Source organism: Motacilla alba, chromosome 18, assembly GCF_015832195.1.
Source record: "Motacilla alba alba isolate MOTALB_02 chromosome 18, Motacilla_alba_V1.0_pri, whole genome shotgun sequence".
Classification (NCBI taxonomy): domain Eukaryota; kingdom Metazoa; phylum Chordata; class Aves; order Passeriformes; family Motacillidae; genus Motacilla; species Motacilla alba.
The window spans coordinates 1,717,541-1,732,703 of NC_052033.1; the positions used below are offsets into that span (position 1 = coordinate 1,717,541).

Genomic DNA, 15,163 nt, shown 5'->3' on the forward strand with positions numbered 1-15,163 from the left:
TGCTGAAAAATCTTACATTTTTTTATTGCAGGTTCAGTGTTAGTGTTTTGGAGAGCACAGCTGCATTAGAAGCAGATTGTTCCAACTTCCCTTCCCCACAAGACTCTGCCACAAACCCAGCCCCAGGCAACTCCAAAAATCACGCCTGGTTTTGCAGTGCAGACAAGTGTTCCAGAGAGGACCAAGACCCTCACGTGACTCGTCACTGAAGAGCAATAATGATCCAAAGCTCGCAAAATGAAAAGGCCAACACATTAACTAGCATTCCCTGCTCTGCTGGGACACACACGTGAGCCTGTTCCCAGCTCCCTGACCCAGGGATGGGAGCAGCCCTGCCAATGGGTTGCCCTAAGCTGTCCTTTCGCGATGTTCCGCTAACTTAGTTTTGATGAAAGTCCCTGCTCTGCTGTGCAGGAGAGGAGAGGCCACTGAGCTGGCACAGAGCTGCTGTTGGCTCAGCTCTGCCAGCAGCACAGCCTGAACATTCCCTTCCATGCTCTGGGGTGAGACACAGGCAGAAACAACCCCAAAGGCTGCTCTCGCTGCCCACACAGCAATGAGCAGTCCCTGTTCCCTTCTTACAAGCTGACAGCTACTTCTGTTTAGCTTTTCTTTCTGCCTCTACAGGGCAAGAGAAAACACACTAAAAAAAAAATCATTAAAGGAACTTAAAAATTCAACACCACCTCATTTCTCCATCTCTCTCAATTAAGGTGTAATTCCCCCCACTACCAGTGGCCCCTTCTATTGACTTGTAAAGTGCTGGTCAGGTTGATTTTTTTTTTCTATTAGATCTCACGGCTCAAGACCCTGAAAACCTCAACACTCCTACAAAAATAAACAGCTGTGTTATGCCTATGTTTTATGGTATTGCCTTTCCATGCAGATTTCCTTCTCTCGTGGAATCCAGGACAGGGGCAGGCTCAGGTCTAGTCATCGACAGTGATGTTGCGGAAGAGATAGGCCATGGACTCGCCGTTGTGGATCCGCCGGATGGCCTCCGAGAGGATCAAACTGATATCCACAGTCTTTATCTTGGGGCACTGCAGCTTCTGCACCTCGTGAGGAACAGTGTTGGTCACTACCACCTAGGGAGGGCCAGAAAGGAAAGGAAGTTGGGCTGCAGGAACGTTCACCCTCCCTGAGCAGCCACCCTGAGGGGTGTGTACTGCTGTTTCACAGTTCAGGGGGAGAAAACCTTGCATATTAGGAAAAAAGATTAAAACAAATGGTCTCCCCTCTGTGACAGTCTGTTGAGGGGACCAGCATAACCAGCACTCTTCAACAGGCTGATGGGTCCACTCAGATCACAGGATCTATTACTAAGGTTTGAAATCCTGCCCTCTTCAAGTACCAGCAGCCCCAGATCAGCTGGGGGAGAGGGGCTGCACACTGAGATGGCAGCCACACAGCTCCCAGCTGCAGGGAGGGAAGTGTCCAGGCAGGGATGACTAATATTTTTGTTAGGGAGAAAATACACAAGGGAAGCAGATCTGATCTGAGCAAGTATTAATCACACACACTTTTTTTTTGTGTGTGTTCCAGTGAAGAACCAGCTAACTGAAAGCGCCTGATTAAATGAGTGATTCCAGACATAAGCTACGTGCCTTGGGAAGGACATCAATTAGTGAGTTTTGGTGCCAGGACCCACTCTGCAGTCTGGAGAGCAGGCTCACCTCATCAATGGAGGATTCCTCTATGAGACGAGGGGCATCTGCTGACAGGAGCCCATGAGTAGCCATCACAAAAATCTTGTAGGCTCCACGCTCTTTCAGGATCTCTGCAGCAGCTACAAAGCTTTCCACATCATCGATGATGTCATCCTGAGCAGAAACAGAAACAACATCAAAACCAGAAGTTTACAGAGCCTGCAGGGCAGCAGTGGATCTGCAGGCTACTGCAGCTTTGGCCATGCACACAGATGAAAAATAGAATCCCTGCCTACTTCAGCTGCTGCTGAGGACAGCCACGTGCATGACTAATCTGTGAATGCTATTTCCCTGGTTTAATGACCCTTTTGCTAGTGTGGAGAACAAATGTTGTGTCTTGGAAACAAATCAGTCCCTGCACATGCACTCAGTTTATCATCAGCAAGGCGTATTTTTCCATGGGGCAGGAGCTGCATGTTGATTACTTACACTGCAGCATGGCATAGCAAGTAAGAGAGGCTTGGCAAGTTTTTGTTTGGGGTTTTTTAACACTTCAGGAGTTTTCTCTGTGTGCCCTGGATTTATTCATTACTTGCAGACATCTGACACTTAGAATCAAGGCAGCAAGGACATTTTAGGGCTTAAAGAGCTGACGTGCAAATGGTTTTCAAAAGAAAGTTGAAATAACAAAGCCACCAGCACTACCGGTGAAAAGAGTGTCTAAAAAACACATTCCCACTCCTACACCAGCCATCCCTCTGACCCTCAGGGATGGAACAGCTGAAGCAAAGATGCTTGAGGAAGCCACCCCCCACCTGCTCCCCTCACACTCATACCACAATGATGGCAATCCTTCCTCCAACGTCTCCAACCACAGTTATGGGCGGTTTCTCCTTGGCCATCATCACTAAAGAAGAAGGGAAAAAAAGAGTCCAGGTGACTCAGGCTTGAGTCAAACCCCAACAGTTCCACCAGACAAGAGGCTGAACCATTAAACATCTTACACTGATGCAGACACAGAGGTGCTTTACATGCTCCTGACACCCACCTAAGTGAGAAACTCTCATTTAACCATAATTTTTCTCCTCAAATGAACAGCACTGCTGCATAAAGAGGAAATTCTGTTTCTGTGGGGATTTTGTACTGACCTCAGAAACAGAAAGCAATTCCAACTCTCTAACAGACCCCTGTGCAAGGAGAGTTACAAAGCAGCACCTGGTTTATGGGCAATATCAGTGACCTCGCTGTGCTCCAGCACAGCACTTGAAAAAGGGTCCCTTCCATGAGTGGGAACAACAAATGGGCTTTTCCAAGCAGCACCTCTCAAAGGGCAGGTGCTTTACAAGGTGCAACTTTTTACCTCTTGGACTCAGTAAATCATCTGTAGGACCAGAGACTTGCAAAATGCAGCTCATTTGCTTTCTCACATCACCAAACACAGAGGGGTCTTTGAGAGGGTGTAAGAACCTTAATACCACCTGCTCAGGCAAAGAAAGCTTAAGGAAGCTTGCAGAAGAAAATTTGCTGATTATTTTTTAAGTGGATTAATGGAAAGAGTAGGACAAAATCCAGTTGAAACTCAGTTCAACCAGCTCAGTGCAACCAGCAATTGGATCAAAGCATACACTGACAAGCTGTGCTACCTGGCACACAGTGAAGAGATGGGAAATAAGGGAATACTGGGAAATAATACTGGGAAATAAGGTTCCATTCCCTCCTGACACTACTTTTGCACTGACAGGGATCATGCAAAACCACATCCTGCCAAAATTCCAGCAGCATCATGAAAATACCAGAGATCTGAACTGAGATGCACTGAGAGTGTCCAGACGTAACACAGCCTTCAGACTTACACCAAACAGCAACCAACCTCCAGTACAGGCCAGGGACTTGCTGTCCATCTGCCAAACCTCTCACTTGCCATGGGGTGCTGGTACAAAAACCTCCAGCATGGAAAGGACACTGTGCTGGGCAGACATGTGTCAGTAGGTGACAATCCGAGCTGATCTAACCACTGAAGCCAAGAGGCACCTCCAGCATTTTGTAACACTTACCTGGCCCACCTCCACACCCCTATTTTATACTCTCCACAATGAGTGCAAAGTGTCCTACCAAGGCACCTGGTGCCCCTCCTTTTGTAAGCTCAGGTCTTGCCAGGAATCTGGCCACAGAGGCTTCTCAAGTGCCTCAAGCAGTTCAGACACAGCAAGATTTTTCTCTTTTAGGATAATCCACTTCAATGTAATGCCTGAGCAGCAGGAGAACACAAGCCATTGCCCACCAAAAAGCCTGTCTAAATACTGATCTCTGCTCTCCTCACCAAAAATGTCTTACATCAAACTCCTCATCCTGCACAGCAGGATGATCCAGTAGTATTCCCACATCTCATCAGTGCCTGGGAATGCTTAGAGTGCAAGCACAGCTGGGTGAATGACTCACACTGAGGGATATGATGAAAGCAATTCTAAGCACCACAACTTCGAAGATTCTTGTGTAGAGCTGTTCTTCACATCCATGACCTACTCCATAGGCTGGTTTTCCATAAACCTATCAGAACTGTATAAAAGGTGTCCAGTAATTCTGTTTTGCCCAAAGTCCCATCACTCATTGCCAGGTCTTGCAGTTAAAGTCACAGCTACCTTGGACTGAAGAGTTAATCAATAGCTCTTCATGGCACAGCCTCCCTTGCATGGTTATTTCTCAGCTTCCTACCAAATGCAAAGTCACATCTAAATCCTGAAGGAAAAATATTCTTATGAGAAGGAAGATTATTTATAATAAATGAAGATTAAGCGCCAGCCAGAGATAAGCAGATCATAAATTTCAGTTACAGGCACTACTGACCTGCTCAGATTAGTTATGAGTTTACTATCTAGTCTGGACACTAATAGAGCTCCTGGTGGGAGCTGTGAAGTATCAAAAGGATTCCACCTGGCTGCCATCCCAGCCTCTGTGTGTATCCACTGATGAGTGCCATCTCTTTTTACAACAGCCAGGTCAGGGGAAACTTTTCTACACAAATGGTGAACAGGCCTGGGGAGCTGAAATTCAGCACTATTTTACTCACAGAGATATGGAGTTTCAGCAAATCAGTATCCTTCTACTCCATGAAGGAAGCAGACACATTCCTTGCTATGCTTAAAGGCTAACATGGCAACCAGCAACATTAGCAGTGCTTTGCATCTCTGTCTGTTTTTTAAAAGCTGTATTTCAATTTTGGTTTATTTTTAAAGAATGGTAGGCAACGTGTCGACCTACCCGGATCTTAAAGAGATGTTCTCCCTTTTCCTTGTTCAATATTCTCTGCAAAAAAAAGAAAAAAAAAATTGCAAGCCAAGGATCTACCCACAACCACATCAAATCTCAACTGCTCCAAGGTGATGAGAGTCTACACAAGGGTTAGTGCAGCCAGCTTCTTCTTCAAAATCTTTGAACATATCAAGATGTGCAAGTCAGAACTGCTACAAGGAGGTGCCTTGAAAAATGATTCAAATAATAAAAGAGTATTTTCCTCCCAGACACAAACCCTCTGTGTTTGTAGACAGAAGAGGGTAACAGAAATAAGCCATGGTGGTACTTTTGCACGGTGTAACCCCTTGGATCATGTACAAGTTTGGTTGAAAGAATTGCTGTCTTTCTGGAGAGTAAGAAAAGATGCTTGTGGTATCTGCAGCTTCTGAGAGGGAAAAATAAAAGAGAAAAACCTAGACCAACCACCATTTCTTTATAAAACAAGAATATCAAAGAACACTTTCATTCAGATGTGCATAATATACACCAAAGTACCACATGTTAAAGGCAGGATCACTGGCACTAAGAAAGAACATTCCCAGGTGTGTAAACATTTGCTTTAATTAAGTGCTCAAAAACAGGTTAAGAAATACTAAAATAAATTCTGTTTGGAGCTGACAGTGCAAATTAAAGTGACAATCACCAAGAAATATAATGCTGCGTTTACAACAGAGCCTGGGAGCAAAAGGTTGCTCAAGAATGAACTGTTTTGTGTAGAGATAACCTTGGAAGGACAGAAAACACCCCTGTGCCCAGCCTAAACACAGGCAAGATGGGGGTAGGGAAGTAGGAACAGACCCATGGTCACTCCAGTTTCTCCCCCAAACTCCCTTTGTGGCAGCTTGCTGGGCTCTGGGATTCAAGCAGACCATTAGGTCTCTGTATAAAGTACTGAATTCCAAAGGCACTGAAATGATTTAACAGCTGGTGCTCCACTCTTTTTCTCCAGGAAACAGGCAAAGAGTCCCCATGCATTTGTTAAGGCAGAGCCCTGAGCCAGCTGCAAGCTCTGAGACACAAAAGCACACAATCAAAGGGAATAACCTTGGAGTGACATCCTGTCTCCAAGGCTCTGGTTTCAGGGGCTGCAGTGCTGTGGGCTCTTGCTGCCCCTCTAGTGAAGCATTTTAAGTGCAATTAGAAGCACCTCTGGCATTTTTCTGTTGTGGCTCCCTATGAGTCAGAATATCACATCAGGCCACACTCAGAGGACAATAACTAAGCCATTCCACTGCCTAGCACTCATTAATTAGAGGCACATGATCCCTGCTAGAACAGAGGGAGAAGGTGCATGCCAGGACACAGGAGCCTGGCCAGTTCAGCAGGAAGCCCATGGAGAATGGCACAGAGCACAAGCCATGGCTGTGGGGCTCTGGGGCTGCTCCCCAACACAGGTTTCACCTCTCTCCTGCCTCTAACACAACTGTCTGGAGCTTCAGTTGCCAAGCCTGGGATGCTCCACACTGATCTGGTTGTAGCCTAGAGTGGGATGCTCCACAAGAAGTCTCAGCCACTCCCCAGGAACATCCCCAAGCTGCCAGGCCCAGGTTTGGTTGCTGAGCCAGGTGGACTCACAGACCACTTTTGTTTTGACAGGTGGAGGGTTTTTTGGTGTTAGGAATATCCAGTTCTGAGCAGCAGCACGTGTCTGACCTTTCACAAGCAACCACACAGCTGAACCCTGCTACACACTCTGCCCTCAGAGCTTTCACCAGCAAGAAGGGAGAGCTGAACGAGGGTTGGGAATTATGTGACATTTGAGGTGGGAAGATGTTTTTCAAATGACTGAATTGGACAAGAAATGAGGCACAGCAGAGAGGGTCAGCACAGACACTCACAGCACTGCCATCCCAGCTGCACTTTCACCTCTGGCTGGCAGAGACTGTGACACAACCAGAATGCACAGACTGCTTTTAGACAGGGATGAGCTCAGAATTCTGCACCTCCAGAACCCAGCTCACTCAAAATCGGGTATCTCTCAGGTTAGAAAACTGCAGAGAAAAGCAACTTCTACTGAGAGTTTTGGACAAGTCTGCCCCACAATCCACACCATGACAGAGAGCTGCCAAGCCACAGCTCAACTGTTTTACACTGTGCCTTAGGCATGCTGGGATGTAAGGTCATTGGTCAAGTGCTGAGTCTGTGAAGCAGGAGATAAAATAAGAAAGTGGTGATACACAGCAAATTAGTTTGTGTTTGGATAGCTGAGGACTGAAAACAATTTCCCATTGGATTCATAACTAAACTGGACAAGGGCACATTTCTGTATGAACAACCATTTACAGGGTTCTCCAGCAGCACAACCTTCCACAGCTGAGCTTCTTTGAAGTGACATGGCTGGAAATAAAACGACAATCACATCAATTCCTCTGTAGCAGACAAATGTCAGCTACTGATATTCTGGAGGATAGCATCCTCCAGAATAGGAGGGGAAGGAGAAAGTGAAGAATAACCATGCAAATTCCTGCTTTCTTGGACAGGCATGAAAAATATCCCCTTGTCAGAAGCAGAAAAATAAAGTCCCAAATCCCAGTTCCTTGCCAAACCCCACCTGACCCCAAGGCCCAAGAGGAGTTTCACCAGCAACAAAAGCACTGTTCACTGATTGTATTGCAGTGAGATACAACTGGGGTGACATAAAATGCCTGCATCTTACTTGCCTCCTCTCCACAAGCTGCCCACAAACTGGTTGGATGCTCTCCCTAAATTTCCAAAGATTAGATGATTATCAGTAGCCCAAACCACTGCTGGTGTTGCCACACACAGCAGCACACAGCCTTTCCCATGGGCACTTCTCAGCCACCTTCCTGCTCCCAATTCCTGTCCTGCCACCACCTGCCCAGAAAGCTAAAATCCTCCCAAAAGGGAGCTGGATTTTGACTGCACTGTTGTTATTTGACTGCTGCAGGAATACAAGCAATCCTGAGGATGGCATTTCCCAGAACACAAGTTCTGCTCCCAAATCAATGGCAAGAGCTCCAGAAGCAGGTCAACAATGCTCCTGGAGAACCTATTCACCCCAGCCACATAAACCTCAAAACCTTGTCAAAACACACATTGGAATATGATCATCTGGGAGCCAAGGTGAAGAAGATTTCCAGCAGTAACAACGGCTGCAGAGAAGGAAAGACAAAGACCAGCCCTCCCCTCCCCAGTGGAGCCAACAGCCTGTCTCAGTGGCTGTTATCTCATTACTTACACTTTTACATCTCCCTTGTTTCATCAGCTCAATGAATTCTATTGCTGAACACTGTACAAGCACCACCTTTATCAGAGGTTTGTCAGTCTAACACTACAGAGCAGGCACAGCCAAGGAGAAAATACTGATGCTCCGCATGGTCAGAAGGAGTTAAATAAAAACCTTCCCCTGTGACTTCTCCCACAACTCACTGATATCAACCTTTCTATGAAAAAAAATCCCCCTGGTCTAACTGCCTTTAGGTTGGTTACACCCACACAGATAAACCAACAGAAATTTCGCACCAAGCTTTTCTTTTTTTTCCCCCACAAAGGTGAGCAGAGAAGCTTGATCTTACATGGCAGCTCCAGGCCAGGATGCACAGTTGCATTTTTGAGCATGGGAGGGGAGTGACGCCCATCATCCATGTCCTGCTCCGTGCACTGAGCCTCCCCATGGATCACAGCCAGCCCCAGCCGCAGCCTCTCAGCATAAGACTGAGCCCTGCAAGACAAAAACAGCCTCTCAGCAAGCTGCTGGGCTGATGCAGCTTCACAGCCCACAACAGCAAGTCTCTCCCACACCAACAGCAAGCAAAGGCTGCACCTCTGTGGCTGTTTCTCGGCAAGAAACCTCACTGGATGGGACTCTTCATTCCTCATTAATATCCCAAAGCCCACTCTACCTCCTGGCTCCACCACAGGCTCTCCCATGTTCCTCCACATTGGAAATGCTTTCTGAGATGGTCAGGCACTGCTGAAACTCCAGCAGCAAGTCTGACGCCAGGTGAACCATTTCAGTGAGACTGCCAGAGTTGATGCCCATAGGGGTGAGAATACCAAGTTCAGCTGTCTATCTGCACCACATCCATCCCATTTCCAGCCACACAAGAACTGTGACCAGACTGTCAATCCATCTGCCACCCTCCCATACTTTCCCTGGTAAACCTTCCACCAGCTCAGGTATTTTCCAAGTAACTTTTAACCAGCTAGCAAAGCATTCATTTACCTTTTGGCAGCACCAGGAGATTTGGCTACAATAACTGCGTTTCTGTAATCGGGAATCTGGATGCGATAAAAAGTTAATTGATTAAAAAAAGACCTTCTTGCTAGGGAATAACTGGTTTGATACATGGCTGAAAAATCGCACCCATCCTCCTCCCCAGCACCAAATTATCATTCTGTGACAAGAAACTAGAGAGGCAACTGCACTTGCCTCCAATTTGTGTATTCTGCAAAGGTGAGAATGTTCACTATGTTTAACCCTCCCCATATGGGGAAGCCTTGCTGTCACCATGTGGGAATAAATCATCATCTTTTGCACATGGAGAATAAAACCTCCGTGCCCTGCTCCCAGCCCTGCTGTGCTCAGCACTCCTACACTCAGCCCAAGACAAAATCTATCAATAATTCAGAGCAGACAGAAATCCAGCACAGCACAAAGGGAGAAGAGGAGCAGTTTAACAGGATTTCAGAGGTGATTAGAGGCAGAGGCACAAGTATCATCTCTCAAATGGCACTAACTCCACAGAGAGCAAGCTCCTCTCCTGCTTGTGCTGCAGTTCAGTTTCCATCCCATCAGAGAAGTGTAACATCTTTCCATGAAACATGCAATAGGTACCTTCTGAGAAAGAATTCATTAACAGAAGGCTTGACCTAGAGCGACACCACCACCTCTACTTAAGCAGAGGCCCAATCCCATGAAAATGAGTTCAGACAAGTTGATATACACAGAACTAGAGTAACCTCACTTCTTCCTGTATATACTGCAGCAAGAAAGGGGATGCTCTCAGGTTGTCTACTGGAAAGCTGAAGAAGCCTTGGATTTCCTTTTGATGAAGGTCCATAGTGATAATGTGTGTTAAACCTAAGGGGGAAAAAAAGACAACAATTTATTGAAAATATTCCCACACGGACTTCCTTCAACACCTCCATTTTCCAGACTGTTTTAGCTATTAGTCAGACTATTATGCCATGTCATAAAAGAATCATGAACAGATTAACACAGAAAGTTCCACAGACATAATGAGAAAAGGCATGTGATGCCACAGCACTGGGCTGACGCTGTATTTCACTGTAACATTTCTAGGCCACCTCCCCAGGTGCAAGTTACAAAGAAACACAAGAAAGCTGAAGAAAATTAATTCCCCCAAGGTGGCTCAAGACCTCAAGAACACATCCCCACATCAAACAGGAGAATGGAAGGACAGGTGACCTCTGGGATGCCCAGCAGCACCAAGCCTGCTGTGCTGCTGCTCCCTGGGACACTCACCTGCCTTGGCAAGCATTGAAGCCAGCAGTTTGCAGACTATGGAGCCCCTCTTCCTCATTTTGCTCTGTTTGCTGTAGGGGAAGTAGGGGATGACCCCAATGATGTTCCTGGCACAGGAAGTCTTCAGTGCATAGGCCATGATCAGCAGCTCCATGACAGCAGTATTCACATCTCTAGGAGATTTGAACACAATTCCAAATATTAGCAGGTGTTTTTCCAATGCAACTCCTTTCCCATTTACCCCTCACCAAAATTCCAAGGAAATAATGTTACATCTCAGATCTCAGGCTAATGTATGCCAGACCCAGATTGCAGCCACACAGCTCCTTCCACCACGCCACAACAAATTACAATCAACTCTTACACAGACAGGACATGACACCAGCACCCAAGAGCTGTGGACTGGAATTTGATTTTATGATCTAACATAAGGTGTATGATGATTTCCCTCCATAATCTGCCAAAAATGCTTTTTATAGAATTTACTTTGGAAAAAATGTCACTTGACGCAGCATAATTTGAAATAAAATAGTCCTTTAAAGAAGCAGCACACATGCAGCCAACATAACTTCATCCACACTGGATTTCTTAGGGTATTTTCCTCTTTAACAGTGTAAGGCAGGTTATTTTTCCTGCTTTAAGAACTACTGCAATACAAACAGCAGTACAAACTCCAGACATAGCACTTTGGTGGACATCAGCATCTCCACACTCTTTAGCTTATCTAGAGATGAAAGGAACAACAGCACAGGAAAGGCTAAAGGACTGTTTCTTGAAAGAAAAAACGACCAAACAAAAAAGTAACATAGGCCGAGGAATCATAGAATATGCTGAATTTGAAGGGCCCCATCAGGATCTGAAGTACAATTCCTAGTCCTGCACAGGACACCCCAACAATCCCACCCTGTCCCTGAGAGTGTTGCTCAAATGCTTCTTGAGCTCAGACAGGTTTGGTGCTGTGACCACTTCCCTGGGGAGATGCTCAACAGCTCTCTGGGTGAAAAAACCTTTTCCTGATATCAATCTAAACCTCCCCTGCCTCAGCTTCATGCTGTTTTCTTGAGTCCTGTCACTGGTCATGAGACTGAAATATCCCATTTACAGTTTGCTCCCCCACAATGACTGGAGTGGCCCGGTAGGAGTGTATTAATCTGCATTTTAAATCATTTTGGGATGGGGAAAAAAGCTAAGTTCCCTTTAGTTCCCCTTTATTTCTTAAGAGACGCTGTCTGCATCACCACAGACTGACTCAAGAACTTTTGGGAACTGAAGAGCACGTGCTTCAGATGGCAGGACAGACACTCCTGCAACACAGACCCCCTTGCCTGGGGGTTTCCAGCAGGCACAGCTCCCAGTGACACACCAGGTCCCCAGCCCAGTCAGGAGGGCACTGCTGGAGTGGCTCAGCTGTGCAGCCCACGGTGACAGGGCAGGGGCTGACTGGACCATCTTTCCACACAACAGCAGAGGAGCAAACAGAGCAGCCTAAAGCTCTGCAGAGCTTTCTGGACATTACCCAGACATTGCTCAGGCCCTGTTCTCCTCCTGAGACAGCCACTAGAGACAGCTTCTCCAAATGCCCAGAGACATGACCCATGACAAACCTCTGACCATTTCCATTTCCCCACTGCCCTCCCCTCCTTTGGAAATTAACCTCCACTTGTGCCTCTTCTTTTGTGAGGCTCCGGGTCTCTGTTGTCCCGCTGGCCCCGGCAGCCTGTGCACACAATGCCATTTACACACAAGAAAGCTTTGTTGGCTCTGGAGCACCCAGCCAAGAATTACATAAAACACAGCCCCCTGCCACACAGGACAACAAAGAACTGTTTCTTCCCTTTGGTGATTTAGCTGTGCCAGTGGGGCTGTGAGAGAAGAAAAAGATGCTACTATCAGTGTCATATAAAAACAAAGTGGTCAAACTGAAGTCTATTTAAAGTTCAACTGAGAAACTTAGTATTTTTCATCATTATTTTTTAACTTATTCTTTGAAAATACATACATATTCACATAGAAAGCAGGTAGAGAACAAGTCTGGGGCTTCAAAAGGCACCAGCAGTCTCGGTGCTGCTGCAGGACATCAGTAGCCACATGGATGGAGAAGTTATTCAAGGAGGGTACTTCTCCCAGTATTCAAGCAGGATCCCAAGCTGGCCTCTGCAGCTCCTGCAGCCCAGCAGGCACAGACACTAGGCAGAGGTGGATGTGTCTGTCCCTCCAGCAGGGCCCAGGGTGGGTGGGCTGAGATGGCTTCATGCTGAGCCACCACTGGTCTACTCTTCTGCAAGGGGCACTGACCCCAGCCAAGGGCACCAGCTGGGGAAAATGACATTGGTGGAGGAAGCTGAGCCCCAGCATCTCCAAAACAGGTACCCAAGAGAGCATCCCAGGCTCCTTGCTGCCCTCCCCATCTCCAGCCCTGAAGCCATGCTCAGCTAGTTACTGCTGAGAGGGCTGAGCCAAGACCTCACACAGGGGCTGGCAGCTCACTACCAGGACACTCAGAGACAGCTCAGCTATCCCCAACACCCTGCTTACCACACCAGAGCCTCCCTGGCTGCTCCTTATCTCTGCCTGGGCCACCCCTGGCCACCCTGCTCTGGAGGCTGAGCAGACAGTTTATGTGACACTCTCCATGGCCTTGGCACCAACCAGCACCAACACTCAGCACTAAAAGGCTCATTTTGCCTTTAGGGTATCACAAAATGACCAACTCCTTCATTTTTCTATTCCCTAAACATGAGCCATTTGATCTTCCCTCACACAAACGCCAGTCCACACACCAGTCTTGGATGGTAACTGTCCTTGTCACCTTTTTTTGGTTGTGCTACAGCTTTTATGACAGAGAGCCTGTATCAAATATTCAGGTCCTTCTGTGATCTCTGTGCATTTAAGATGCAGACTGTGAATTCACACTGTAGCATAACAAGGTTGTTTCCCTCTCTACTAACAAGTCCTCACATTTTCTTTTCAAACCACTTTGAGTGTAGAAGCCCTATTCTTAGATTATTCCACACAGTTGTTGTTTTGACTCTCCTGAAAAGCTCCCTGAAACCCACTGCAAAATTGAGATGTCCTTGAACCTGTTCTCTCTAGCACTGCAGCAAGGTACAGCTGCAGTTTAGGAATGAAAGATGACTTGGCTGCACAACACTGGCTCCTCACCTGGAGGGCCTTGAACATTCTGTCTATAAAAGATCCATTTCTTGGCCAAAATCACTGAATTCAGTTCATGGAAAAACAAGGGGATCAACAAGTTAAAACCAAAGGGGAGGTTTTCCCCTCCCAAAACTGTTCCTGTCCCTAAAGCTCTGAGTTAGCTCTCTGAACACTTGATCTGTTTCATGTTTACACAGCTCTCAGTTACAAGTTATTCCAGAGAACTCCTTCACAAGGGACAACAGAATGGCACCATTCACCCGAAACATAATCCTACAGCAGGGGATTTTCATCTTGCAGAGATTTAGTTGCTCCCTGAGGGAGGAAACACTTGGGGCATCTCTCTGGAGAGAGATGAGCCCTAGGAACATGTTTCTGCCTGCAAGAGGAATTCCAGAAGCGAGTAAGCTGGTCTAGTCGTCCTGCTGATTTCTTTGCAACAGGCCAAGCATTTCACAGAGGAAATGAACTTGAATTCTCAGTGGGCTCTCTTTCTTTGGCAAGCAAGGAAAAATCCCGTATCCAGGCAATTCTGCTCCCTGCTACTTTTGAGCTAAAATTGAGCTCTGCTAACTTATTACTTCTTGTGATCTCCAAAATCTGAGCAGAATTTGGTGACTTGGAAAAAGCTATCAGAGCAGGAATGTCCTTGGTTTGTTAATATCAATACCTCATCTCTGAAAACAGCACCTCCCCTACTCACAGCAGGTCAATTTGCAGTTAGTATTTATTTGTAGGCTCCCTTCCCATCGCCCCAGTGCTGTCCCATTGCTCTTCCTGAGCCAGCAGGCAGCAAGGTTCCTGGGATTACACATGGTTTTCTAGCCCCACCCTGCTTACTTGCAGCACTTCCTGTACTCCAAGCCTAGAATAGCCCAAAATAAAACCCAAAAAGCCCACCATCATCACAAACTGTAAAAGCACAGGAGGGAGGCTATAGGTTTCCACCTGAGGTCAGTTCCACACCACTACAGCAGAAGGGGAAGAGTAATCCAGCCTGCAATGAAAGCAGCAGCTGCTGTTTGATGGTGGCTCCGTTGCTTGGTGGTTGGGAAGCAGAGGAAATCACCCATCCTGGGATGGAAATGCCAGTCAGAAATCACCCAACAGCTGAGCCTGGAAGGCCACCAACACACAGAGCAGGGATGCTTCAGTGGAAAGCATCAGTCACTCCTGTTCCTGCCTCAAGTGATACATTCCAGCTATTTGATGGGAAGAATCTCAGTGCTGCAATCAATCCCCTGGGAATGTCAACAGCTTAGCACTATGTGAGGCCCTAATCTAAGTCAGAGCAATGACAACTCTGCAGGAGTTCCACTGGTTATTGTGCTGGTTTACAGTGAGCAAACCACTGAACCATCAGCTGATCCAGGTATTCAAAGCACATCCCAGGTGCAAAACTGAGCCACAAGTGCCTCACCTGGGGATTGTCTGTATGATGAAGATATCCTGTCCACGGACAGACTCTTTTATTTCAACTCTTGTTTCTGAAAAGGATGGAAAACAGAGTCAGTTTTGTTTCCAAACATCAGGTTGACAGTGACAACATGCCATGTTGTAGCAGCAACCTTGCCCCCTGGTCAGGGCAGGTGAGGACACGCTCCTCTGCCCTTTGTGC

The 15,163-nt window shown here is 46.8% G+C and overlaps 1 protein-coding gene across 8 annotated transcripts in view; it reads right to left on the reverse strand.

Moving 5' to 3' along the window:
• The window catches only part of PRPSAP1 (phosphoribosyl pyrophosphate synthetase associated protein 1), a 25,775-nt gene continuing 10,612 nt past the window's right edge, over positions 1-15,163 (reverse strand). For 7 of the 8 annotated variants that reach the window (XM_038156908.1, XM_038156909.1, XM_038156906.1 and 4 more), the window contains 8 exons: positions 14,966-15,032; positions 10,390-10,562; positions 9,869-9,984; positions 9,127-9,182; positions 8,477-8,622; positions 2,486-2,556; positions 1,677-1,823; positions 776-1,088 (listed from right to left, as the gene is read on the reverse strand). In XM_038156908.1, coding sequence (XP_038012836.1) covers positions 930-1,088; positions 1,677-1,823; positions 2,486-2,556; positions 8,477-8,622; positions 9,127-9,182; positions 9,869-9,984; positions 10,390-10,562; positions 14,966-15,032 — 935 coding nt within the window. In that variant the 3' untranslated portion in view covers positions 776-929. Of the gene's footprint in view, positions 1,089-1,676; positions 1,824-2,485; positions 2,557-8,476; positions 8,623-9,126; positions 9,183-9,868; positions 9,985-10,389; positions 10,563-14,965; positions 15,033-15,163 lie in introns of all 8 variants that reach the window. The other variant, XM_038156905.1, reaches the window with a different exon arrangement.